The following is a 27313-nucleotide window of genomic DNA, read 5'->3' as shown; positions in this document are numbered from 1 at the left end:
TCTTTAACTGCACTCTTCTTATAAATTGTGAAGAGTACAGAGAATAGAAAAACTGGCTTCTGAATATCCCACCTTAAAACCCCAGGTAACTCTTTGTTTTCAGTTTTGGAAGTGTGGGTTCTGTCTTTTTAGGGGCATGGAAGAATGTGAAATTTGCAAAGCCCTTTGAGGTACAGGATGTTCTTGCTATTTATACCAACAAGGATCTGTGGCTGTTTTTTGGGCAAGGTTTTTCCACATAAAATCAACCTTCCCCACCCCCTCCTTTTCCCAGTTATGACAACCTTGAAAACTCACAAACAAATTCCTCAGCTTTATTACTAATGCCAATAACATGGACTTTTAAAAATGCCTTTCATCTCGACATCTTGAGCAATGTTGCAAACAGTAATTAAACTTCAACACCCTGGTGAAGGAGGCATTAATTATTCAACCCACTTTCCAAACAGGTAAACCCAGAGTTACAAATTAAGAGGTCTGGCCATGGGTCACCAGGGATAGAAATAGAGATGAGAACAAAATTAAGAATTCCAGGCCTCTCAGATCTTAGATTCAACAAGGTGTGCATAGTAAGAGGCTGTGGAGATGCCCTCTCAGTGCCCAGTGGAAGAATAGGGCAGATTCAGTGATGCTTAAGAAAATGAAGTGGGGGGCGGGGGTGGCAGGGAGGACTTAAAACCATCCCCTGGCAGTCCAGTGGTTAAGACTCTGAGCCTGTACTACTGCAAGTCGTGCAGGTTTAGTCCCGGTGGGGGGAGCTAACATCCTGCATGCCACGTGGCAGAGCCAAAAAAAAAATCTACCTAGAAAAGAAAATAAATGTATTTGATCCGTAAAACATGAAGATAAAGAAGAGTGTGATTAAAATGTGGGATATAGTTCCCTGACTAGGTATTGAACCCAGGCACTGGGAGACCAGTGTTAGCCCCTTGAACACCAGTTAAGTCCCTGTGTCCGGTTTTTGGCTACTATGAACCTTCTATGTACATGTTGTTTGGTGGACCTAAGCATTTATTTCTATGGGAGTATATGGGCTTCCCTGGTGGCTCAGCAGTAAAGAATCCGCCTGCCAATGCAGGAGCTATGGGATTGATCCCTGGTTCCGGAAGATCTCCTGGAGAAGGAAATGGCAACCCACTCCACTATTCTGCCTGGGAAATCCCATGGACAAAGGAGCCTGGTGGGCTACAAAGTTGCAAGGAGTCAGACACGACTTATCAGCCAAACAATAACAACTAAAACACGGAGGAGAAGAGTTTTGGTCATAGGGTAATCGAATGTTTGGCTTTGGAGAGAGATTCCCAGCAAGTTTTCCAAAGTGGTTGCTATGATCAACTTACTTACCAGTGTGTGTGACAGCCCCAGTAGAAGTATAAAATTTTATATGTCACTGAATTCTTCTTGAAAATTTCATTCATTTCTTTATTGGCTGTGCTGGGTCTTTGTCGCTGTGCGGACTTTTCTGTAGTTGCAGCTAGAAGGGCCTACTCTCCAGCTGTGATGTGTGAGCTCCTCGTTGCAGTGGTTTCTCTTGTTGTGGAGTGCCGTCTCTGCGGGTGCAGGAGCTTCAGGAGTTGTGGGGGAATGTGACGTCACTTGTCAGGAAGTTTAGTAACTACAGTTGTCATCTCCTTGGGTGACTTTGAGTCAGTCACCCCTCTGGACCTCAGTTCCTCTCTCTGGAAGTGAAGCAGATGGATGGGACCATTTCTAAAGTTTCTTTTCACTTCAAAGGCAGTGATTCCAAGATGAAAAAATGTTGATGCTGTAATGTTTAGTGAAAAGGCAGAAATAGCATGCTCCGGGTGACTGGGGAAAGTATACTTTCCCAAAGGCATAGACTGGAGAAAAATATACAATGCTTATATTGTTAGGTTGTTGCATATTTATTTTTCTGTTTTTAACAGTATTTAAAAAATTTTGCAGCTGTATGGGTTTTTTAATATTCATCTATTGAAATATTCATCTATACAAATATATGTGACATATTAACAGTACTTGACAATGTTATTAATAACTCATATTAATACATGAATTGTTTTTCTCCTTTTAGATATTATATAAGAACTGAGGCTTCATTCCCTCTGAATAAATTCTAGACTCAAATTTATTAGACACTTTGAAGTCTCATAATATTTATTTAACAAATACTTACCGAGCACCTTCTTTGTGCCAGGCACAGTGCTTTGCCCTGAGGGAATGAACAGGGATGAACTAGAGATGGCCTTTAATGTCTAGGAATTTACCACCTGCTGCAGGAACAAGCCCGTAAACAAACGGGAACCGGGCACTGTGCTAAGGGTTATTTTAGGCAACTTGTGAGCTTACCTCTCTCACTAGCTTTGGGTAACTGAAGAAAGCTTCCTGGAGGAGATGACCCTCAGCTGACACCTGAAAGACGATTTCAAGTAAGCCAGGTAATAGGGAAACAGAAGCGGGGGCCAGCTGGAGCATAGGCGTGGGAGCACCATGGAGCGGCAGGAGTCTCAGTGGTGAGGAGTCTTGAATTCCCCACAGGGGTCCTTGAACTGCCAGGAGAAGCGCCTGAAAAATACGAAGCCAAGGGACTTCCCTGATGGTCCAGTAGTTAGGATTCCGTGCTCTCGCTGCTGAGCTCAGTTCGATCCCTGCTTGGAGAACTAGGATCTCACAAGTCTTGCAATGCAGCCAAAAAAAAAAGAGAGAGAGAGAGAGAAAGAAGCCGAGGAGTGACACAGTCAGATGGGGGCTAACCTGTAACTGTTAGCCCTGTCCCCAGGTCCCCTGGTATACCTGACCGTAAACTGAGATATCGCCAGATGTGTATAAACTGGGCTGCCTCCATGCCCTGCCGGCATTGCTCTGGGTTTTGGTCGGGGAGCTAGAAGACTTGTCAAAAAGCAAGTCATATGGGGCCTGCGGGCCTTTTTGACAACCAAGAGCAATGTTTGAGCCCTGGAGGGGTGGCTGAGGGTCCTGCCAGGAGGGATGCACAGTAGATGTGTGGGTGGTGACCAGAAGGGTGAGAGATTGAGGAATTCATCCCAACAGAGTCAGAGAGTGTCCGAGGGCATCAGTGGAGGAAACCAGGCCCAGAGAGCAGGGAGCAGAGACCCACTGTGGCATGTTGTCTACAGCCAGGTGGGACAGGGGGCAGGCTGCTAGAGGAAAGGAGACAGCCCTTTCCATGGGTCCCTCTCACCATCTCTGCAAAGGCTCCTTTATGCCTTGTCACTGGCGGGCCACCTCAACTGAGCACTCAATCCCCAGTGGAGCTGAGGGCACGTCCGTCAGAATCCCAGGGTGCAGCTGGAAGCAGGGCAGCCTTCCCAGTTTGGCTGATGACATCTTGATCAAGTTCTCAAGCCTGCGGTCAGCCCCTAACAGATTCTCTGGGCAGGGGTTCATCTTGGGCCACTCCTGCACCTGCCTGCCCACCCAGGGCAGAGCAGCTGGCAGACCACAGCCTCCTGCCAAGAAAGGCCTGGAACTCACTAGGTCCCAAGAGGCTTGACTTGCAGCCTCGAGAGCAGTGTCCTCTGAGCACGGCCCCCAGTCAACAGATGGCAGGGCAATTTAAAAATACAAAAACTTGCTTTCATTTTCACATGCTGTCTAAAAGAGTATAAAGACTTATAGCTACATCTCAGGCTAACTAAAATCTTTATCCAGGGTTCCCCCAAGATAGAGTTTGATATAAAGGCTTCTGTATGGAGAGTTTATTTAGGATGTGGCTCCAGGGAGCAGGAGAGAAGGACAGGCAAGGAGCAGGAGCCAGAGGGAGGTGGGCCAAGGGTTGACCTGATGTGGGTGATTCATGACTCCTTGGGATCGTCAGAGACACCTTAGGAAACATATCTGGGAAACAATCCTTCTGAGGAATAAAGGGGGAAGTATCTGATCATCAGCTCTGAGTCCCATTGGTCAAGGATTGCCTCACAAGCATTAACATTCCACACTTCCTGGTTACACAGGGTGAGTACTGGGCCTGACAGGTAACCCGTCCCTGGCGGCCCAGGGAGAGGTGGGGCATTGTCAACTCTCACCTGAGACCACCTAGCGCTAGTTGGAATAAACGGTCAGTTCTGGGACTTCACTGGTGGAATCCACCTGCCTGTGCAGGAGACGCTGGTTTGATCCTTGGTCTGAGAAGATTCCATGTGTCTAGGAGCGACTAAGCCTATGCATCTCAGCTACTGAAGCCCGAAGCACCTGGAGCCTGTGCTCCATGACAAAGAAGCCACCACAGTGAGAAGCCGCACATTACAAATAGACAGCAGCCCCTGCTCACTGCAACCAGAGAAAGTCATGTGCAGCAATTAAGACCCAGCACAGCCAAAAATTAAATAAGTATTTTAAAAAAGGGTGAGCTCTGTGTAATCGAAGTGGTACACAGAGGTGTCTGATACACTCTAGACATTCTAACATGCCCCTGTGCACCCCCATGGCCCTCTCTTGACCTCATGCAATGGACATCTTTCACTCTTGCCTGCCTAGCATCCATTTCTAACCTAGTTGTTACACCCCTCTTTGGGCATTAGGAAACCCAGCTTCCCCCAATTTCAGTCCCTGTAGTTGGGTGAGACTGACTTCCCCTCCCTCCCCATGCCCTCAACTCCAAGGGTTGGCCAAGTCCCAGATCCAGCCAATCAGCTAATCTGTTCCCCCGTCCACTAGAATGACCGGTTCTGGAAGGTTCCCTGGATCCAGTTGGTACAAGATCTTCCTTTTTTCATTTGGATATCTCCACAGCCATATATTAACACTAGGAAAGGTGATTACATTCCAAGTTTCCGGCATGGGACGTGATGAGCTTATACCAACCAGCACACACAGTCTACTGGATGTAGATGCTAATTTCAGAGTACGCTTGTGACCTAAGTGGCCCAGCCAGGCTGGATCTCAGGACTCTGGCTTGGAATGCAGAAACAGATGTGTCCTTTTGGATGGGAAGTGTATAAGAAGGCCCGGGACTTCCCTGGCAGTCCAGTGTTTGGGACTCTGTGCTTCCACCTCAGGGGTCATGGGTTCGATCCGTAAGAGGGGAACTAAGATCCCACAGGCCACATGGTTTTGCCGATTGTAAAAAAAAAAAGGACCATGATGCTGATGACTGCTGAAAGTCTTCCTAGGGTGCAAAGGTGAACATATCAGAAGAAGTCCTCACAGTACATGGCAGAGCAAAAAGACAGACAGAACTGGTCCCTGAGAATGAGGACATGGGTGAGTTGTGGAATCAACCGAACCTGAAAATCAGCCTCCTTATGGGATTCCAGTTATGGGAACCAGTCACTCCTCTTCACTGTTCAAGTCTGGTTAAGGTGGATGTTCTGTTCCCTGCAGCTGAACACAATCCTGAGACCCAGAGTTGTGGTGGTTTAGTCACTTCAGTCGTGTCCGACTCTGTGACCCCCTGGACTGTAGCCCACCAGGATCTTATGTCTGTGAGACTGCCCAGGCAAGAACACTGGAGGGAGTTGCCATTTCTGTCTCCAGGGGATCTTCCCAACCCAGGGATCAAACCTGCGTCTCCTGCCATGCAGGCAGATTCTTTACTGACTGAGCCCGCTGGGAAGCACTCAACCGAGACCCGGACTCAGGCATGAAAGAGAACTGTCGCTTCTTGAAACAGTAAAGTCCCAGGGTGGAGACACTCTGAACAAGTGGAGACTTCACACCTGTCATCTCGATTGACCATCATATTTCATCCTGGTAACTATTACCAGGATCCCCACTGAATTAAAAAAAAAAAAAAACTCAAGTAAAAGCACTAACTTAAAACAGTGGCTTTTTAATGGGAGCAGCTTTGCCCCCCAGGGGACACTTAATGACTGGAGACTTTTTAGTTGCCACAACTGGGGGCAGGGGAAGATATGCACTGGCATCTAGTGGGCAGAGGTCAGGAATGCCACGCCACAGCCTACAACGCACACAAGAGTCCACAATAAAGAGGTCTCTGGGCCAAAATGTCAATAGGGCTGAGGTTGAGAAATCCTGCTTGATTAACCGAGGGCCACCTAGGTGCTAGATTCAGAATCAAATCTAAGGGGCTGCACAAAATGCAGCCGGGCCCACCGTGGACGCGCAGTGCAGCCCAGTCCGGGAGCCTGTCAGGGTCGCCACAGGGAAGACACGGGAGATCGAGGGGCCTGAGAGCCAGAGGAAGCGGAGCCCAGCCACTTCTGAGGGCACCATGAGCTTGTACCAGCTTCACGCTCGGTCAGATGCGTTCCAGGGCGAGCCCCTTGCAGATTCCTGCATAATTTCTTGGCCCTGGTGGCCTGTGCTTCAGGGGACCTGGGGAGGTCTGTGGCTCCATGCCCAGGGTCCCAACTCCATTTCTACCTGTTTGTCTGGCATTTGCTGTACAAAATTGGAAATTAATAATTCATCTCACAGGATGAATAATTCAACAGAGGGGACAAAGTGTTGCCGGCAACGTTTGGCATCACAGAAACAGACTGTATTGCCTTCAAAAGGGAGAAGGAAAAGGAGATTCTACAGCCAAGCTGGTGTCTGGACCCAAGTGACTCTGATGCTAGGCAACTGAAATGAGCCCTCCTTGGAGGTGTGTGGAAATGATGAGGACAATGGGGCTCCCAGAAGGGAATTTGGGATCCTATCCTTCTCCCTCGATCACTTCCAGCCTCTTAAACCTTTATGGCTCATTACAGCCCAGCTTTATTGGCACCTATTCCAGGAAACCTTCCATAATACCCTCAACCAACTAAAGCAAAAATGCATTTCTCTCTGATCCCATATGTTAGTTACTTAGCCCTGACCTCTACTAACCTCACAGTCTCGCACTAAACCATCTTTCTGCTGCCAGAGATTCTAGAGGCGTGGAATGGGTTTTCTAGTGTGAAGGGAAAAAGAGGTTCAACAGAGAGCTAGTGTGACTGACTCTTAGCATTTCAGGATTGTGCTCATTTGAGATTCAGATAAAACCTGGCAGCCCTTCTACTGAAAAAAACAAACAAACTCCCCAATATATCCACAGACATTTCAGGGAATGCAGAGGTCCTGGAGCCCCTTCACTGACTCAGGTTTAGAATTCCTGCCTCACAAGGAGCCTTCCCTGAAGGAGGGGCTATAATTGTCCAGAATGTGGAACACAGCAGAGTCCCCCAGCCTTGCAAGTGCCTTGAAATGGCCATGTCCCACATGCCAAGGTACTTGAAGAGAGTGAATAATCAACAAGGAGCTATTAGAAGCTTGCGTGTGACACTGGGCAAGTCATTGCCCATCTCTGAGCCACAGTTTGTTTACTTGGAATTAGAAGAGTCGGTCTAGATTATCTTGGCTCTCTGATTCAGTCATTTATCAAACAAATATTTTTAGGTGCCAGGTACCTAGCTGAGAACTGGGAATAAGGTTAGCGAACAAACAGATGAGGTTCCTAACTTGTCAAGACACATAGTCTAATGAGGAGGCAGTCACTGATTAAATGATCACACAAAAAAATGATGAGTTGTGATCAGTGCTACACAGGGGAAGTGCAGGGAGCTAGGTAGGAGTGTATATGTCGGGGGAATGATTAGAACTTGGAGAAAGAAGAGATGAAGACTTCACCTTGATGAGGAGAGCATCGGGGGTAGTTCAGGCTGAGGAATCAGCATGGATAGGGCCCTGAAGTGTGAGCACTTCAGGGGCACTTAAGGAGTTGGAAGATCAGGTGCTCGCTTCGGCAGCACATATACTAAAATTGAAACCATACAGAGAAAGTTAGCCTGGCCCCTGTGCAGGGATGATGTGCAAATTCATGAAGTGCTCCATATTTTTGACAGATACACACTATTGATGGGCTTCCCAGGTGGCTCAGTGGTGAAGAATCCTCCTGCCATTGCAAGAGACTCAGGAGACAAGGGTTCAATCCCTGGGTTGAGAAGATCCCCCTGGAGGAGGAAATGGCAACCCACTCCAGTATTCTTGCCCCTGGGAAATCCCATGAACAGAGGAGCCTGGTGGGCTGCAGTCCATGGGGTGGCAGGCCCTGGATGGCAAAGAGTAGGGCATGACTGAGCACGCACGAGTTCACACTGCTTAGTCTGTATGAAATTGATAACTAATGAGAACCTACTGTATAGCTCAGAGAACTATGCCGAACAATGCTCTGTGGTGACCTAAGTGGGAAAGAAATCCAAAAAAAGAGAGGGTATATTATATATATATATATATATATACACATATATATATATATACACGCACACACATATATGACTTACTATGCTATATGGTAGAAATTAACACAATATTATAAAGCAGCTATATGCCAATAAAAATTTGAAAAAAAAAAAAAGAAATTAGAAGCTCTGAATGGCTTCATTCTGGAGTCTGCTGGGGACTATGCAGCCCAGGGAGTAAACATCCAGGAACATGAGAAGGCAGAGTCCCTCTCTTTTCATGATAGCCAAGGCATATCTTCCAGTAACTTCTTTTGATGCCCTCCCAAAGAGAGCTAAAGAGCTGGCACTATTTCACTGCATTGAAACTTCAGGTTTATTGGTTAAAAACATCAAGTACTAAACTTTCCCATCACCAGAGTAACTGAAGGTGTCTTTTGAAAGCCCTTTGTCTCATATCTTACATTAAAAGTATGAGATGCTACCAAATAAAAAATGTTTACTTTTATTTACTTATTTTTTGGCCATGCCATGGCATACGTGCCATGAACCAAACCCATGCCCTTGCAGTGGAAGCATGGAGTCCTAACCATTGGACTGCCAGAGAACCCCCCCAAAACATTTAATCTTAAAGCGAAGCAAAAATCCCCCAGCCCAGCCCTTGCTGCAATTTAAACTATGTCCCAGCCCTAGAGGAATTATTTCTACCTCCTGGTTCTGTGGCTCCATGGCCCCACACTGATGATTACCGAAAGCCTGGATGTACCAATTGCCACTTTGATGGGTGGTCTGAGAGCAGTGTCGCCAAGCTGCACGGGGCAGACAGAGCTACCCTTTCATCTCCCTGGGTGGAGCTTTAGGCTGGAGCCAGCACGGAGGCTTCAGTTCTGGGGCCCCTTCTGCCCCCCGCCAGCTGCTGGACATCTCTGGGCAAATCTCATGCCCTCTCTGGGCCTCAATTTCCTTATCCAACAAAGGAGAGATTGGGACTACATGTTTGATAAGGTTCTTTTCTTTGACTTGGGGATTCTCTGCCCTCTTCTTTCTAAAAGGCATGAACCCGGACATTTTCAAAATCTTTCCAACAACTATTCATACGGCGAGATCACCACCATTATCTGTAAATTATAATGAGTAGATAATTAGCTGCCTTCAAATTAAGCCTCCCTTCTTGGAAGCCAGGAGGCTTAGTTTTTTAAGTTGTTTATCATTATCGTCCTTTAACGCTGTTTTCTCACCACAACCCAGAGGGAAAGGGAAGAATGACAAGCAGATGTTTTGTTATTAGGGGCCCTGGGGGATGATCTGATACTTCCACTGCCGTGATCATTCTCCAGATTACTCTTGAGTCAGCAGAAGCTTTGATGAACTCAACAGAGGGCAGGGGGATCGGACAGACACGGCCTATCGAGAGAAAGCCTGGCTTAACAGAAAGCTGCTGGGGACAGCAGTTCCTGGCTGGCGACAGCGTGGATTATGAAATTCATATTTTTATGTAACACTTTGCAAAGAGATTTCATTGCCGTTGTTTCATTTTCTCATGAGGATTCTTTGCCTCTGCCTGAGTTCAAACCACTATCATCTTCCACACAAGTCTCTCTAATTGCACAGTCTCCCTAGCTGTTGCAGGTTGCTTATAAAAACGGCCATCAGAAACCCATAGAAAGTAGATTAGTGGTTGCCTGTTGTGGTGCAGTGGTAAAGAAAGAGCCTGCCAATGCAGGAGACTTGGGTTCGATCCCTGGGTGGGGAAGAGTCCACTGGAGAAAGAAATGGCAACCCACTCCAGTATTCTCACCTGAGAAATCCCATGGAGACAGGAGCCTGGCAGGCTACAGTCCTTAGGGTCACAAAGAGTTGCACACGACTTAGCAACGAAACAACAACAGTGGGTGGAGAGGAGGGCTAGTTCTTCTCCCCCTTGAATCAAAGCTGGCCTTGCAGCTTGCTTTGACCAATGCAATGTGGAAGAGGTGATGTTGTATCAGCCCCTATATATGACTGAAGTCGTGGCGTGTGACTTCTAAAGCTAGACCACGGAGGCATAGGTGCTTCTGCTTTGAGTTCTTTGATTACTCCTTCTGAAGGAAGCCAGGGACCACGTGGCAGGGATGTGCAAGCAGCCCTGTGGAGAGCAACCGTGGCTTCTTGCCAACACTCGGTACCAACTTGCCAGCCCTATGAGTGGATCACCTGGAAGTGGATTCTCCAGCTCTGATCAAGGCTTCAGGGGAGCGCAGTCCCAGCTGACATCTGATTGCATCTTTGTGAGAGACCCTGAGCCAGATGCACCCAGCTGAGTCACTTTGGAATCCTTAACCCACAGAAACCATGTCAGAGTTTTGGGGCAATTCATTGCACAACAGTAGATAACTAATACAGTGGTTCAGCCTTCAAATCTGGGTAAAGAGTCACTCCTACTCCATGTGGACTGAACTGGGAAGGATGGTTCTCTGAGTGAAATGGAGTAGGACTCTACGGTCCTTCTCCCCTATCCTCATCCTGCCTTTTTGTCTGTGGAAAAACTTTAGCCAAAGAATGTTCAATGGGAGATGAGAAGGAAAACTATCAAAGGAGACCAAATAAGGACAGTTTAGTCAGTAAGCATGGTCAAGGACCTCTAATTCCTTCTCAAGGGCTATAGATAATATTCTGAATCATCCTAGGAGCTGTCTGATAGATACATGATGACCAGACTGCAGCCAACAATAAACTGCCACAATTCTGAGAACTGGCCTCAAGGGAATGGGAACAAACTGACCATGGATCTGCAGATTAACTGTCCTTCAAATAATCAAGATGACGCTAGGCAGACCACTGATGACCAAATTCAGGATGGCTGTCAGAGCTGACTGTGCTGTTTCTGCATGTGGCCCCCCACCCCCTTTTGTAAAAGCCCTTGCCCCCTGATTGTCAGTGGAGGAGTCAGCCTTTGGACAGAAATCTGTCCCCTCCCCACCCTGCTGCCTCACTGTTGCTGTTGTTTTAGTCACTCAGTCGTGTCTGACTCTTTTGAGACCCCATGGACTGTAGCCCACCAGGCTCCTCTGTCTGTGGGATTTTTCAGGCAAGAATACTGGAGTGGGTTGCCATTTCCTTCTCCAAGGGATCTTCTCCACCCAGGGATCAAATCCATGTCTCCTGCACTGGAAGGTGGATTCTTTACTGTTGAGCCATCAGGGAAGCCCACCCACTCCGCCCCAATGCTGGCATCCAAAATAAAGCAAACTTTATTTTGTTTTATTTTTCCTTTCCACTAACCTGGCCTCTCTATTGGCTTTTGAGCAGAGAGCAGCCAGACCCCAATTTGGTTACATGAGGAGTGGTCAAGCTGCTGTTAGTGGGAAAATAGAGGAAATGAACATTGTGCAGGCCACGCAACAGCTCACCTCAACAATGGCACTCTGCAAACACAAGCTGGTTGGAGGATTGAAGCACAAAGGCAATTCATTCATTTTAGGTGACTCAGAGCCTCTGGGCCGGGTGGGACTCAGACCCAGATATTTCAGCGCTGATTTTCTAGCTCCAACTACTGACAGTATTTCTTTTTATTCCTAGAGTTGACTGATTCTGAGCACCACAGACACTTGCCTCCATTGCCAATCCAAATAATTGCCATTAAATTAAGTTAGTTGTGGTTGTGTTTCTTTTAACATAGAAAACAGAGCACCCCCCGCCCCCCCGCCAATTCCTCCATACTTGTGTGTAACTGATACATGGTTTGAGGCTTCTCCTGTTAACGTGGTTTTTAAATTCCATTTCATTTGGACATATGACAGCTCAGACAAGGATGTCTCCTTTGGAACCTCACATTTCTCATTAATCTCTTCTGGAAAATGAGGGAAAACGAAGATGAAATAAATATAAGGGTTAACATTTCAATGGAAGGGCTTCCCTGGTGGTCTACTGGTTAAGAATCTGCTTGCCGGTGCAGGAGACACGAGTTTGATTCCTGGTCTGGGAAGATTCCACACGTCACGGAGCAACTAAGCTCACGCGCCATAGCTACTGAGCCTGTGTGCCCTAAAGCCCTTGCTCTCCAACAAGAGCAACCAACCCCGATGAGAAGCCTGAGCACCGCAACAAAGAGTAGCCCTCGCATGCTGCAACAAGGACCCAGAACAGCCAAAAACAAACAATTTTTTAAAAATCACTCCAATGGATAAGGAGCCTCCTTCCTCCCTCTCTCTGTTTCTCATTTTCTTTCTTCCTTCCTTTCCCTCCACTAACATTTCTTGAGCACCTACTATGTGCTTGGTATTGTCTGTGCTATCTCATTTAGCCTCCAAATGACGAAGTGGGTATCAATGATCCCCTTTTGACAGATGAGGAAACTGAGAAGTCAGGTGTCTTGTTGGAACTTTTTGTCTTTTTATAAGTCATGCTGTGCTGTGCTTAGTCGTGTCTGACTCTGTGACTCCATGGATGGCAGCCACCAGGCTCCTCTGGGATTCTCCAGGCAAGAATATTGGAGTGGGTTGCCATGCCCTTCTTCAGGGAATATTCCCTACCCAGGTCTCCCGCATAGCAGGCAGATTTTTTTACTGACTGAGCCACCAGGGAAGCCCAAGAATACTGGGGTGGGTAGTCTATTCCTTCTCCAGAGGATCTTCTCCACCCAGGAATTGAACTTGGGTCTCCTGCATTGCAGGCAGATTCTTTACCAGCTGAGCTACCAGGGAAGCCCAGTCAAGTTAATTAGCTTTAAAACTTCAGTGACATTAATACCATTGGAAATAATGAAACCAATCCATACATTCTGCCAGAAGTCCTACTTTAAGCTTTATTTGTACCAAAGACTGCCACGTCTTTGGTACAAATCAACCACCAAGATACAAATTAAATTGCCTGTGTGATGCCATCAAATGGGTGTGATGCCAGAGGGAAAAAAATAGAGTGACCAGGACGTTTTTTTCTGTCCCTTTTAGATCACTGGATGACACGTTTACCTGAAAAAATTGATGTCAATAAAAGAACGCATCCCCTGTCCTGACACAGTTTATAGCATTTAGCTGCAGAATTCCTCCTGGGCTTGAGGAACCCAGGTAGCACACTTGGTTTTTCCAAGAGGTGGAACCACACCTTGCTCTCCGCCGACCTCCCACCATCTCTGCTAAAGCAGCAAGGGCGCTAGGAGCGGAAAGTGTGGGTACAGCCACTCCTGTACCTACAGGGGGCGGAGTCTTGGCTTGGGGGCGTGGCCCCGGGCCCGGCTTCTCGGCGGCAGTTGGCTCCGGGGGCGAGGTCGGGCCGAGGCTTCCTGTCTGCGCCTGCGGAATAGCTGTTTGACCCCGGAAGTGCCTGCGCTCTGCGAGCTGTCACTGTGGACCGCGGCGGCAGAGGCGGTGGCGGCGGCACATCGCCGGCATAGGAGCCGCCAAGGTGAGTGCGTGGCTGATCCTTGCGGATGTGGGGCATCGGACCTGGGAGGGGCTGCAGCCGTTCCTCACGCGGCTTCGGGCCTCCCGCCTCGATGGCAGGGCCAAGGCTGAGGCTGCCCCAGGGGCCATGAATCGCCCCGTTCCTCCTATCTCTCCACCCCGACCCGGAGTCAGGCCGCCAGAGCTTAGAGTCTTGGGTTCGAGGATCGGCCCCAGAATGACCTTGGCCTTGGGCGAGACGCTGTCCTCCTACCTTCACCTCGAGCTTCAGTTTCCTCGGGGTTCATTCATTCGTTCAACAAATGTTATGTCCAGCGCCTCCTACGTGGGCACAGATCTAGCTAGGCACTGGGGATATAAACAGAGCAACAGAGGAAGTTCACGCCCTCATAGAGCTTACAGTCTAGTGGGCGGGGACAGTCGACGACAAAGAAATGCACTAGGTAATTAAAGATATGACTGCAACCGGAGGAGTGAATAGATAGGGCAATCTGGTACGATCTCGGAGGAGGGTAATACTGAAGCGAGACCAGAAGTGTTAAGACAGAGAAACTGAGACAGGAGTAGCCTTGGGGATGCTCCCAGGCCTTCTTGCATTTACTCCAAGCTCCCCTTCAAAAGAAAGCCCTTTCCTAAATTTTTAACTTCTGCTGCCCTGCTTGACACTGAGGATCCACTGTGGGGTGGGGCACAGATATCATCATGATCATTGACCTTGTCATTTTTAGAGTCCAGTTATTGACTAGTTAATTTCTACTCATACTGTAGACGAAAACGCAAATATTCCTTGACATTCTCTCTCTGCCGAGTCAGTTCTCCTTGTTAAATGCTGTCATAGCCTCATGGGCCTTGCCTGCAAAGCATACTCACAGTATTGAATTTTCCTTGTTCATGTGGCTGTTTGGTTCATATCTGTCTTGTTAACCATCAAGACCGTAAACTCTGTGAAGGGCAGAATTGGGTCTGTTATTTGCCCGCCTTAGGATTCTCCAGGCTTCAGTGCCTGGCACATAGTAGGTACTCAAAAACTATTTGAAGGGACAAGTAAGGTTATTAACACTTTCTGCTGTCCAGTGGTTCATAAAAGGCCTCTCCCGCCACCAGGCTGTTACCTTCTCTTTCTGATTATGTCTCTCCTCTCCTTACATGACTCCTCGCTTCGTCTTCAGATAAAAAGCCAAAATCTTTAGCACAGCATTTGAGGCTCCTTTTAAAGTGGCTCCATCTTTTCTATCCAACCTCTTCTTCCACTTCTTGTGTTTTCAGCCACACCAAATGTCTCCCTCATCCTTCAAAGCCACAGGCTCTGAGCCTTTGCTCATGCTTGCTCTCTGCTTAGAATGTCCTTCCTTTCCATCTTTTTCTCCTGTCCTTTAACAGCCAGGTTGTAGGTCACCTTTTCTGTGACAGTCTTCCCTTCTGTGCTGTGCTTGTTTTGGAAATTTCCAGTTACAGCTCTAACTACACGGATTAATAGTCATTTACATGCCTAGGTCCCAGAGATATTCAGTAAGTATTTGCTGAGTAATTGAGGAAACCCAAATGCTCGGCTTATGATTGGGACTTGAATAATAATAACAAGTAAACTTAACTGGGGGCTTCCTTGGTGGCTCAGTGGTAAAGAACCCGCCTGCCAATGCAGGAGACATGGGTTCAAACCGTGGGTTGGGAAGATCCCCTGAAGAAGGAAATGGCAACCCACTCCAGTATTCTTGCCTGGGAAATCCTGTGGACAGAGGAGCCTGGCAGGCTACGGTCCATGGGGTCACAAAAGAGTCAGACATGACTTAGTGACTAAACAACAACAAACTTTACCTACCGCTTATTATGTGCCAAGTGCTGTGCTGACCACTTAGTATTGGTTACTTCTCATGTCAACCCTGAGAGATGATGAGATTATGTACTGTTCTCATCCCGATTTTACAGATGAGGAGATCGGAGCGTAAAGAAGTTAAGGAACTGCTCAGGTCTCAACATGGGTAGGATGGAGCTGAGACTTGAACCCAGGCTGTGAAACTATAAACTTCTCTTTTGACTGTCATACCAGCCTGAGTCTAAATTGTCCTGACAGGCTCTGGCCTGTAGGAGTAGATTTCTTCTAAAAGCAAGTTGCTGTCTGTACCTGTCTAGACCTGGACTCTGGGAACTAGAATTTTTAAGGGTGGAGAGCCGCCTCCTCCTTATGACTCTTTCCCCATCCTAGGTCCCCGCACTGGACACTCCTCCTCCAGTCTTTGGAAGGTGAGCATAGAAAGGACTGGGCCTGGGCTTCATTTAGACTTCTGCACTGGTGAGCTGAGCACTGATGTTTCCAGCTGTCCTCCCAGCATCTCTCAGGGATTAGGAAAGAAGTATTTTTAGCATACTCAGCACCGGAGACCCAGGTGCCAAGGCACAAGAGCTGGGCTTCAGTTTCAACTTGGCTACTCAGGTATTTGCCTGAGCAAATCAGGGCCCCTCTTTGGACATCTGAGCATAATAATCCTTGTCGTTCTTAACTGGGCTGTTGTGAAAAGCTAGTAAGATAGTAGCTCAATTAGAAATCGTGTATTGACTCAATGGACATGAGTTTGAGCAAACTCTGGCAGATAGTGAAGGACAGGGAAGCCTGGTATGCTGCCGTTGATGGGGTCACAAAGAGTCAGACACGACTGAGCAACTGAACAGCATCAACAAACATACAGCAGATGGTGTGATCTATATTTTGCAGAGGTGAAAGATGAAAGCTCAGTCACAGGGACCATGTGTCTGAACCACTATCCACTGAGATCCTAGTGCCAGAATGGGCCTCGGGGACGAGGCAGACTAGACTAGGGACTAGTTCCTTCTCTCTACATGCCATGTGAAGATGGGTATCTTCACAGTCTCTAAAGTAGCCCCTGAACCAAGGTTCCTTGTGCACCAGGCTGCTTCCCACCTCCTTGCCTTCGTTCCTGCTGTTTCCTCCACCTGGGACACCCTTCTTCCCAGTCTCCACTATCAAGCCTCAACTCAGGCTCTCCTGAGCCTTTAGGCGCTCCTCTAGAAATGCTCTCCCTACAGCCACAAGCCCCTGCCCCCAGCTCAACTGCCCTAGACTCAGCACAGCAAATGGTTAAGAGCCAGCCTGCTTCACCAGCCATTAACTCTGAGACCTAGGGGAAGCTTTTTTTATCTTCTCTGAGCCTCTGCTTCCTCATTGGTAAAGTGTTAGTTGCTTAATCATGTCTGACTCTTTGCAATCCCATGGAGTGTAACCCGCCAGGCTCCTCTGTCCATGGGATTCTCCAGGCAAGAATACTGGAGTGGGTTGCCATTCCCTTCTCCAGGGGATCTTCTCAACCCAGGGACCGAACCAGGGTCTCCTGCACTGCAGGCAGATTCTTTACCGTTGGAGCCATTAGGGAAGCTCATTGGTAAAATGAAGGAAATGAGATTAACAGCACCCACCCTGGACTTGTTACAAGCATTTGTACACGTGAAGCCAGTTAAGGTGTCTACAAGCGAGTTCATGCTGAGAAAATGGCTCAGAAGAGCAGCAGCACCTGAGAGGAGTGTTTCTGCTGCTGTTATCGTCATCATTATTACTGGATCGGAGTTCCCACAGAGCAGAGACCTGGCCTTATCAATCTGTCTTTGTAACACTAGGGCCTGGCCTGGTATCTGAGAGCCAGGACTGCAGTGACTCATGGCTGACCATGTCCCTCAGCACCTCAGGGAGGGCTCAGGAGGTGACGGTTTCCTCATCCTACCCTTCATACATCTTCATGTCGTCATTGAGATGTGCCAGGCTTTTGTGGCATGTCTTCTTAAGAGCCCAGAGTCACTTCTGTTCCATGATTCAGCCAATATGCACATCCCTCCTGTGGATCAGGCCAAGTGGCATTGAGAAATGAGCGTTGGACCAGAAGACAGGAGACGTGGGGTCTGCCCCTCACTGACTCTGTGGCCAGTTTGGGCCTCTCTTAAGAGAGGAGGTCACTCTGGCAGGTTTCCATGAATTCTCTGTGAAAACCTTCTGGCCCTTCTGTTTATCCATATCCTTCTTCCCTGAAGCCTAGAAAGTTTGTAAAATCTTAACACCCTCTGCAAGGGAGGAAAGTCCCATGGCTTCAACCCCCCAAATCGGGTTAAAATGGTAAGAAAAGTGTCATCATATTCAGTTGTTCATCAACTATTTCATGAAGCCACCTCTGGACCAGGCCCGTGTTGGTCACAGCAAAGGTAGCAAGAGAAGGAGAAGCCAGGCACCGGCCCCCCAGAGCTCCCAGGCCAAGGAGGGCACGGGGCTGGGGCCGTGAGAAAGATAATCTGGTTACTTTTAACCAGTACTTCATGAATTGGGTGGGAATTGGAGAAGGAACTGCAACCGACTCCAGTATTCTCACCTGGATAATCCTATAGACAGAGGAGCGTGGTGGGCTACAGTCCATGGGGTTGCAAGAATGACTTAGTGACCAAACCACCACCGTATCAGGTGTCACCTGGGGAGTGTTTTCCTCCTCAGCTGAGAACTGCCACTTTAGGCAAAAAAGTCACTGGTCTAGGTGAGTAGTTGTGGGAACCAGGCCTTTAAGGCCCGCCAGGAGCCCCCTGAGGCCAGGGGTTGAAGCTTCTCTCCTGGCTCCGGGGTGAGTCCCAGAGCAGGCCCTGCCCCCGGAGCCTCTGCGTCTGCTGTCTTCCCGTCCGTATTCCTTTCAGGAGGGCCGCGCAGCACAATGCCCGCCCTGCCTCTGGACCGACTCCAGATCACCCACGAGGACCTGAAGACAGGAAAGCTGAGGACTTCGCCTGCGCTGGTGAGCCGGTGCCTTGAGGCTGTTCAGCCCAATATTGATATTATCGCACTTGCAATCAATCCAGAAGCAAAAAATTAAATTCCTTCTTTATCGGTTCTACGATTCTATGAATGACCTGATGGCCACAGTCTACGTTTCAGGAGCCAGCATGCTGTTAGGTCTTTCCAAGCCCCAGTGCAGGAGTTTTCTTTCCCAGCAGTAGCTTGAGTTTGAGTGGTATTTCCCATGTCCCATGTTTCCCATACCACCCCATACCTTCCCTGCAAAGCATTTCATTTTGAATCAAAGTCCGATGGCAGTTCGGACTCAGCCCGAGCTGGCCGGGCAGCGGGGCTGGCCCAAAGCCAGATCTGGGGATTGGACCCTGCAGGAGGCGCTCAGATTTCAGATGGGCCTTTTTCAGAGCTGTCCCAGCTGTGGTCTACTTGGCGGTGGGGGGCGGAGGAGGGGGACACTAATAATGTCAGAGGTCAGGTCTGAACGGGCTAAGAAGCACTGTGTGCAGGCCCAGCAGGGTTGGTGAGACTGAGAATGGAAGTGAGCATGCTGATGACCAGCTGTGGGAGAGATGAGAGCCGTGGAGAGGTGCCAGGAGGAGATAGATGTGGGGACCGGAGACCCCATACCCCCTTGCTGTGTTCCCAAGAACATTAGCTTACTTGAACAAGGTGGGAGGAAGTATCTTCTGGGTGCTTGAGTAAAGTCATGGGAAACAAGAGCTTGGTGTTTTATTTCCTGCTTTCTGGATGGCTTCCTATTGCTTCCTGACTACTCTCTAATAATAGTGCTTAATATTTATAGACCACTTGCTCTGGGCCAAACCTTTCACCTGGATTATCTCATGGAAGCCAAACCACAGCCCTCTGAGTAGGCATTTTGGTCGTCCCCATTTTACAGATGAGGAAACTCAGAGTTTAAGGTCACAGAACTAGAACACTAGGGGAGTCAGAACAGGACCCCAGCTAAACTGTCCCTGGAGTCTATACTTTCTTCACCTTCCTGCTACATAGCCTCTTGTTTCTTTTTTGTAACTTTTTAAAAAAATCGAGGTAGTGTTGATATCCAACATTATGTGTTTCAGGTGTATGACATAGAGATTCACAACCTTAACAGTTATATTCCACTTATAATTATTATAAAATGTTATCCATGTTCCCTGGATATATCCTCATGTTCATAACTCTTTTAGGTAAGGAGGATACTGATTAGAAAATCAGGAACTGTGCTGTACAGTACGTTAGCCGTTCACCACATGTGGCTATGGAGCTCTTGAAATTGTGGGCGATTCAACCAAGGGAATATATTTTTAGTTTTAGTTCGTTTAAGTTAAAATAGTCCCATGTGGTGAGAATCTGCTGTCTTGGCCAGCACGGGACAGGTCTGGAGTGGTTCCATCTCTGCCAAGGTTCTGTTGGACAGCGCCCGTGGAGACTGGTTCCGTAGGCCCTTCCCCATGTCCTGGACACCAGGCTGATAGACTGCGGGCCCTCTGGGAGCAGGGACTGGTCCCTTCCCTTTACTCTGGTTTTCCAGTGCCAGGTGCAACATGGGTTCTCAGGAGACAGCCAGTAAATGAGTCAAGGACCCTTGCCACACTTTGGGACAGGCCCTGGAGCTACAGAGAGAAGAGACTGCCCTGGTGGGGCCCACAGATGGAGAGGAAGCAGACTGGTGGATTCTCTGCAGCATGCACGATTCGGACGTGATGAAAGGAAGTCTACACTGCTGATGGAGACCAGGGAGGGGTGCACAGACGTCTTGGGGTGGTGAGAGGGCGCACGCCACCAGGGACGCCGGGCTGTAGGAGGGAGATCCTGAACTGCGTGTGGAAGGGTGAATAAGCACCAGCCGGGCAGAGCAATGGAGAAGGGCGGGCCTGGCAGGAGGACCTGGGTATATTATCCCGGAGTCCTGAGAGCCTGATTCTTACACCAGCCCCTGGGGGTGGAAGCGGTATCACAGAGTTAAGGAGCCCGGCCTTGTAAAGAAATCAAGTTTGGCACCCAAGTGGTTGAATGGGCTCTTGAGAAAGATAAGGATCATTTAAGGGGAGCATTTGGAGAACAGTACAGAATAGTTTCTTATCAAGATGAACAGGGCACAAGTTTGATGGGCAGGGCATGTTCAGGAAGCTTCGTGGGGCTAGTGGGACCTAGGCCAGGCCTAAAGGGTGGGAGATACAGCGAGAGCTGCAGCTCCTCTCCCTGGGATCCTCCGTGGCCCCTGCTCTTGTGCGTGGTGTCGGAGGTGCTTCAAAGGCCTTGGCAGGACCTGGTCCTGCATTACCTCCATGCATTCCTCCGTCCAACCTGCAGGTGTGTGTGGAGGGAGTGCTCGATGCCAGCCTGGCTCTAGGGGCTGGGACTGCTGTGTGAGCAAGACTCAGACCCCCTCCAGAGACCTGCAGGGTAGCGGGGAAGACAGAAGGCAGGCCCTCCCTTTCAATCTAACTTTGTTGAGGTGTCATTGGAGGGCAATAAACTGCATATATTTATGGTACACGGTTTGGTTGGTTTTGACATCTGTAAACCCACATGAAACCGTTACCGTAAGATAATGAACATTTCTGCCACTCCCAGAAGTGTCCTGGTGCCCCCCCCACCCTTATTATAATCTACCCCTTCCTCTGTCCCCCTCCACCGCAACCACAGATCTGCAGGCACTTCTGATACAGTTCAGCAAGTGCTACAGTCAGGAAAGCATAGAATGCAGGTGTTGGGGGAGCCAGGGTGAACCCCTCACCTAATTGGGGTGGAGCCTGGGAGACTTCCTGGAGGAAGTGAGGTCAGAGCTGGGGTCAGAAGGACGAGCAGTGAGACCAGGGTGGCCTGTGGTATCATATGTCACTTAATAGGTGTGCAGTGTCAGCTTTGGTTTAAATCCTGCCTCAGTTGCTTCCTTAGCCCTGTGACTTTAGCTGAGTTCCTAAATCTCACCAAGTCTTGGTTTCCTTCTCTGTAAAATGGGGAGAATACTCTCTCCTTCTGAGACAGTTGTTGTGAGTTTAAAAGAAATGATAGCATAATAATAAAGGTGGAAAGATACTTTTGTAAAAGAAATGGGCTGTGGGACTGGCCTGCTCATCAGCCCACACAGGGCGGTCCTCGGTGAGTAGTGGCTTTTTTCTATCTTTCCAGCATCTCTCCCTCCAACTCCATCTCCCACTGCCCAGTGCAGTCTGTGCCCCCATCCCATTTTTTTTTTTTAATGGCCCATCGGACTATGTCTTCCATCTAAAAATTCTGCTCCACCTCCAAGGTCCAGTTCTGGATGCTGCCTGGCCTGGGAAGTGGCCCCTTGCCCCCCAGGCGCTCCCACAGTGCCTCTGCCAGGTTTGAGCTGTCTGTGTTGTGCTCGTCTGATGACAGCCGTGCATCATCCCCTCTGCAGAGTGGGCTCTGGGAGCACGCAGACCCCCTTCTCGTGTGCGCCCCCACACCTGGCAGAGCAGGGTGCCAGTAGATGTTCACAGGATGGATCGCAGGAAGGTCAGATCTCAGGGGCGTGCGCGTGTGTGTGCCATTTGGGCAAGTGGGGGTCGGTGAGCAGCCTGGCCTGAGAAGTAACCTAAGTGAGAGGTGAGGCATCAACTGGTAGAGGAGGGGAACTTGGAAACCACAGAGGTGAATTTAGGCCTTTGAGAGTAGCTTTGACCTTGTTTCAATCAGCAGGATTCCTTTTGTATAAATTGTGATTTAAATGGGCGGGGGACCTAGTGGACCCTCAACCCCCCAAGGAGCCCTGTGGAACTCAAAAACTCGGCAGTTTGCGGTCGGGAGGCTTAGGTGGTTCTCGAAGAAGCTGACCCGTCAGCCATGACTTCCCTGTCCCCGCTGGGCTGAGAGGCCTGGAAGTGGGGGGACTGTGGTTGATAACTGCTGAGACGAAAACAGGCGGCCTCCTTCCTGTCACCGCCTCCCCCGGAGAAAGCAAACCTTGTGTAGTCAGAGGAGAAAACCAAGCTCATCCTTTCTTTATGGCAAACAAAGTAAGATTTGTTCCCGGCAAGGTAAGGGTTAGAAGAGAGAATTTGTGAGGCTAAGCCGAGACCTGCAATTACTTGATTAGCATCTTATACCAAAAAATTACTGAGGTTTTTCTCTGCTTATACAAAGGGAACAGCACAGTGATATGTACAGTACGACATTGTTTGTGTCAGAAAGATGAAAATGGGCTCAAACAAATGCCTCGTGTGGCTACATTTTAATGTAAACGCCTAGAAAAGGGCAGTGAGGATGCCCGCAGGATGGGGAGGGGTTCCCTCTGGGTTGACGCTAGACCCGGGGTGGTGGTCCCAGGCGACTTATCTTTCTGTACTGTTGTGAGCTTTTGAAAGAAAACACCCTCCTGCCTCACTGGTGTAATTTAAAAAAACTACATGTTCTGTTTTAAATTGGAAAAGATAGTCAGGTCCTAATCCTTTCTGTTAGAGATAGCCACTGTTAGCTTTGAGGTGTCCCCCAACCCCCGGCCCGACACTCTTTTAAAAAATAAAGTCCTACCAGTGTGTGAATGTGTTAAATATGGTGCTTTTTTTTTAATCCCCAAAATGGTTATATAAATAGAGGGGTTTGTGTCTTGCTTTTTCTTCCCCTAACCTTTCCCTGTGTCATTAAATATTCTCCAGAAAACATGGTATTTAATGCTCGCCTGGCGCTCCCTGACTGCGGCCAGGCCTCCCTCTGTCAGAGACACTCGGTTCTTTATGCCTGAGGGTCACCGGTTGGAAGAGCCCAGGGCTGTTGCTGTGGGTTGGCAGAGGGGCCCTCGCTGACTAACCTCTGCCACGTTAACACGTGGTTTTTGGATCCGTAGCACCCCGAGCAGAAGGCAGACCGGTATTTTGTGTTATACAAACCGCCCCCTAAAGACAACATTCCCGCCCTAGTGGAGGAGTACCTGGAACGCGCCACCTTCGTAGCCAATGACCTGGACTGGCTCCTGGCCCTGCCGCACGATAAATTCTGGTGCCAGGTAACACTCTTCACCATTCCCACTAAGACCAGGCACATGCCATGCCGTTGGTTGGGTGCTGTTGTTTTTCTCCCCAGGAGATGCTTTCTCTTCCTCTGCTTCTTACACTGGATCCCTAAGAGCAAATTGTGGTTGGAATTACTGTTTCGTTATCACCATCTTAATGATGTTTGCACAAACGCCTTCCACCATGGCATTTTTAGAAACTCGTGTTTAGCCCTGGGCTCATTTATGCCTCTTCGGTCCCTTGGGGTTGGTTGGCGTGTTTGCCCCAAGCCAGAGCTGACCGGCCGTGAGCCCCGCACCGTCCACCCTCAGGCCCTCGGGCCTCAGTGACGCAGCCTGGCTGTTCCCCTGTCGCCTGGCTTAGGTCATCTTCGACGAGACCCTGCAGAAGTGCCTGGACTCCTACCTGCGCTATGTGCCCCGGAAGTTCGACGAGTGGGTGGCCCCGGCCCCCGAGGTCGTTGACATGCAGAGGCGCCTCCACCGCAGCGTTTTTCTCACCTTCCTCCGTATGTCCACGCACAAGGAATCCAAAGTGAGCCCCGGGCCCTGTGACAGGTCGCCCCCGCCGGCTGACACCCCCGCGCCCCTGGGAATGCAGGCTCTGGAAGTATCGAGTGTCCCCTTTGTCTCCCCTCCGCTTTCACTCTCGCTGCTGGGGAAGAAGCCTGTGCCACCTCCCTCGTCCTCTGAGCCGCCAGGTCGCCTGCGCTATACCCAGTGTTCCATCAGTGGGGAGCCGAGGGCCCTGTGCCAGGGACGCTTGACTCTGCCTTTCCTTGCACGTCAGAGGGCGAAGCATCGATTCTGATTTTTTTAGAGGACCTTGGATGTGCTTTCTAAAAGCCTTTACTCCCACACCCCGGGTTTATTTTTGTTAATTTTATTTATTTATTTGGCCAAATCGTGTGGCATGTGCAATCAGGCTGTTCCCCAACCAGGGACTGAAACTTTGCTCCCTGCAGTGGAAGTGTAGAGTCCTAGCCACTGACTGGACTGCCAGGGAAGTCCTGCTCCCCAATTTTAAAAATAATAATGCTGTCCTTAAACAAACGTAACAAAAATATTTTGCAGATAGTGAGAGTCGCCCACAAAATTTCCTTCCCTCAAAATAACCACTGTTAAGGTGCCTGTTCCTTCAGGGAACTTTTTTCCTTTCAATGTGTTTGTGTCTCTGTGTGTGTGGTGCCCACATATTTACTTTAAAAATAGTATCTTTTCTGTTTTTTTAGCTTGTTAGCATGGAAACTGTTAAATATACACAAGAGTATCATGACTCCCACGTGCCCATTACCTGGCTTCAACAGTTAGCATCTTGCCTATCTTGTTTTCTCTCCCCCACTGAGTTTTCTGTTTTTCTTGGAGTATTTTATTTTTGTCCTTTTGAAGCTGTGCTGTGTGGCATGCAGGATCTTAGCTCCCTGACCAGGGATGGAACCTGAGCCTCCCTCCATTGGGAGCGCAGAGTTTAAATCTCTGGACTACCAGGGAAGTCCAGTCTTGGAGTATTTTAAAGCAGTCGCAGACATCATGGGAGTTTACCTGTGAATAACTTTAGAATGAATCCCCAGCTGATGTGTTTCATAGGGAGCGTCTGCTTTGTTTTACATTAGGGTGAGTGACTGTCGCTCCAGGTCAGCCCCTTGGCTTGGACGCATCCTTGGTGTGGACGGAGCTGCTTCTATTAGCCAGGCCCCCTCGATGGACCCGAAGGTTATTTCCTGTGAGCCTGCTATTACACTGCCATGCACGTGTTTGGGGAGGTCGCTCATCCTCTCTTTGCTGTTCCTTAGGATCACTTCATTTCGCCCTCTGCTTTTGGAGAAATCCTCTACAACAACTTCCTGTTCGACATCCCAAAGATCCTGGACCTCTGCGTGCTTTTTGGAAAAGGCAACTCTCCGCTGCTGCAAAAGATGATAGGTGAGTAGGATGTGGGGCCCAGGGCCTGGGGTGGGGTGTGGGTGGTGCAGAGATGACCCCCACATGTCCACAGGGGGATCAGAGCAGTAGCAGCGGGCGGTGCTTGGAAGTGACCTACCAGATGTGTGTGTCAGCTCCGAAAGAAGTGACTCAGTGGCTGTGGGGGAGGGGCGAAAGACAAGGGCAGAAGAGAGCTCCTCCAGGATCTCAGAGCCCCAGCGTCAGGCTGGGTGTCCCTGCCCAAGGAGGGGGGCGTTTGCTTCCGTGGTGACAGCTAACCGTTTGCCTGAGTATGCACTGGTGACTCCGCCGATGCCCCACCTGTGTCATCTCAGGCGATCCTCACAGCCGCCCTGTGATGTTAGTGGTGTCCCCACCCCCCATTTACGGTTAAGGAAACTGAGGTTGAATGTTCGGGACTTGCCTGCAGGGTCATGACTGATGAGTGGCCAAGCTGGGGTTGAAGTCACATGGGCCTGAGGCTCACACTCTGGGCCTCAGTCACTCCCTGCCTCACGGGTGACATGGCCACCTCAGAAATGTTGAGATTTGAGTTGCTTCTGAGGATGGACAGGGGCAGGGGTTAGAAGGAATCCCCTGGGGTTGTGGAGGGAACGGACATCAGCAGTTGGGGCCTGTCGGGAGGCGGGGGTGCTGGAAGGTTCACGCAGAAGCTTTGTTGGGAAGCTCCAGAGGGAACAGTGGCCCCAGGGGTTTGCCTTGGAAGAGGAACTTGTGGCAACTGGCCCAGCTGGTCACCCTGGACACTCCGTCAGCCCTCCTCACCCCGAGACTGTAGGAGACGGTGTTCCTAATGCCCAGTTACAGAGCTCGGTCACCACTTGAAATGGTTTCCTTCCTCCCTTTCCCCTCTAACCCCAGTGATAAAGGTAATATAGGTTAATTTAGAAAATTTTGGAAGAGTATAAAGAAGCAGGAAAGCAGTTATCAAATTCCTGCCCCACCCCCACCCCCAGAGACGATCATTTGGTGATTATTCCCTTCTAGTCTTTTCTCTGCGTATTTTTGAAAAATGTATTTAGGGCCTAATGCATATGAAATTTCACATCCAGCTTTTTCACTGGCACAATCTCTGGTTTCTCATTCAGGTCTAATCATTGGCCTGATCATCAGTTAAGGGAAAAGACCGTTAATAATTATACTCTAGAATAAGAGGATGGGGTGCGTACACAGAAGCAGCACAGTTAGAGAAACAATTATCAGGCCAGTCTAGTTGGAGCAGGGCATTCTGGGAGGGAGCGTGGGGTCAGGGGAAGAAGCTGGCATCAGATTGTTCAGGGGGCAGGGAGAGCTCCGAGCCAGGGACCTGAGGAAGGGTACATTGCTCGGTGGCTAAAAGGGAAGGCCCTGGAGTCGAACTCCCCAGTCCATAGCTGTATTCCGGGCTGTGTCCCTTTGACTCGGGCAGTTGGCCGCTCTAAGCCTGAGTCTTCTCATCTGAAGAAAGGGAAGACTGATGATCCATCCAGCCTGTAGGATGGTTGTGGGTTGTGAATATGAGGTGGGGCGCAGCACAGAGCCTGGCAAGTTACAGACACTCGGTAAGTGTGAGCTCGTATTGTGACGAGGCCGTGGGAGCCTCTGGGGGCACGGAGCAGGGCGGGGAGCCATCCGCTGACACGGTCAATCTGGCAGCACGCGGGTGGGGAGGGTGCTGATAGGAGGCCATGGAGGAGGCCGGGCTTCAGTGTGGGCTGGAAGGGGAGAGCCTGGGTGGAAAAGGACATCCGAGAGGAGAGTCGATGGGGCTTCATGAGGTTGGCTGGAGGGAGTGAACTGGGGTTGGGAAGCAGGAGGCGGGGGGTGTGCGCTGTGAGTAGAGGCAAGGTCAGCACTGGGTCTGGAGGCCGTCAACTGCTCCAGGGACCCAGGAGAAGAGGCCGTCTGGCCGCAGACAGGTGAGGCTGGAGCAAGAGAGCTCCGCCTGCTGCCAGGGTTCCAATCTTTCGGGTCACTTGACTCCTCTGAGAATCAGACGAAAGCTTGTCTCCAGGAAGACCTAGCGCCTCATAGATTTTGAGCTGTTAAAGAATGTTCTCATCCCCAGATTAAGAATCTGAAATCGGTTTACCAAGGGAAGCACTGTCTTTGGCTCACGGAATCTGGTTCACAGACAAGATGGCAGGAT

General features: G+C 49.4%; 1 protein-coding gene, 1 long non-coding RNA gene and 1 other non-coding gene across 24 annotated transcripts in view; 2 read left to right on the top strand and 1 right to left on the bottom strand.

Moving 5' to 3' along the window:
* Positions 1 to 293: 293 nt before the first annotated feature.
* On the bottom strand, positions 294 to 13409 carry LOC147355739 (uncharacterized). 2 transcript variants are annotated; one of them, XR_015144753.1, is made up of 4 exons: positions 13274 to 13409; positions 2329 to 2544; positions 1345 to 1841; positions 294 to 803 (listed from the first exon to the last, which is right to left on the bottom strand). It is a non-coding gene; the product is annotated as an uncharacterized LOC147355739 (long non-coding RNA). The 2 variants fall into 2 exon arrangements; XR_015144752.1 differs by having other exon boundaries at positions 1345 to 1679.
* Positions 7655 to 7761, top strand: LOC147355740 (U6 spliceosomal RNA). Its single transcript, XR_015144942.1, has one exon. It is a non-coding gene; the product is annotated as a U6 spliceosomal RNA (small nuclear RNA).
* A 16-nt stretch (positions 13410 to 13425) lies between the features above and the next one.
* The window catches only part of ASCC2 (activating signal cointegrator 1 complex subunit 2), a 35913-nt gene continuing 22025 nt past the window's right edge, over positions 13426 to 27313 (top strand). For 6 of the 21 annotated variants that reach the window (XR_015144748.1, XR_015144750.1, XM_086348639.1 and 3 more), the window contains exons 1-5: positions 13426 to 13484; positions 18164 to 18261; positions 23077 to 23235; positions 23606 to 23776; positions 25035 to 25164. Coding sequence is in view for 17 of the 21 variants with exons in the window: in XM_086348639.1 (XP_086204765.1) it covers positions 18181 to 18261; positions 23077 to 23235; positions 23606 to 23776; positions 25035 to 25164 (541 nt within the window). In the remaining 4 variants the exon portion in view is untranslated. Of the gene's footprint in view, positions 13485 to 15686; positions 15725 to 18163; positions 18262 to 23076; positions 23236 to 23605; positions 23777 to 25034; positions 25165 to 27313 lie in introns of all 21 variants that reach the window. The other 15 variants (XR_015144749.1, XM_086348640.1, XM_086348638.1 and 12 more) reach the window with 6 other exon arrangements.

Source organism: Bos grunniens, chromosome 17 (assembly GCF_055505025.1).
Source record: "Bos grunniens cultivar Pamir isolate PY7600 chromosome 17, Bosgru_T2T1.0, whole genome shotgun sequence".
Lineage (NCBI taxonomy): Eukaryota > Metazoa > Chordata > Mammalia > Artiodactyla > Bovidae > Bos > Bos grunniens.
This window is presented reverse-complemented; position numbering and strand designations above follow the sequence as displayed.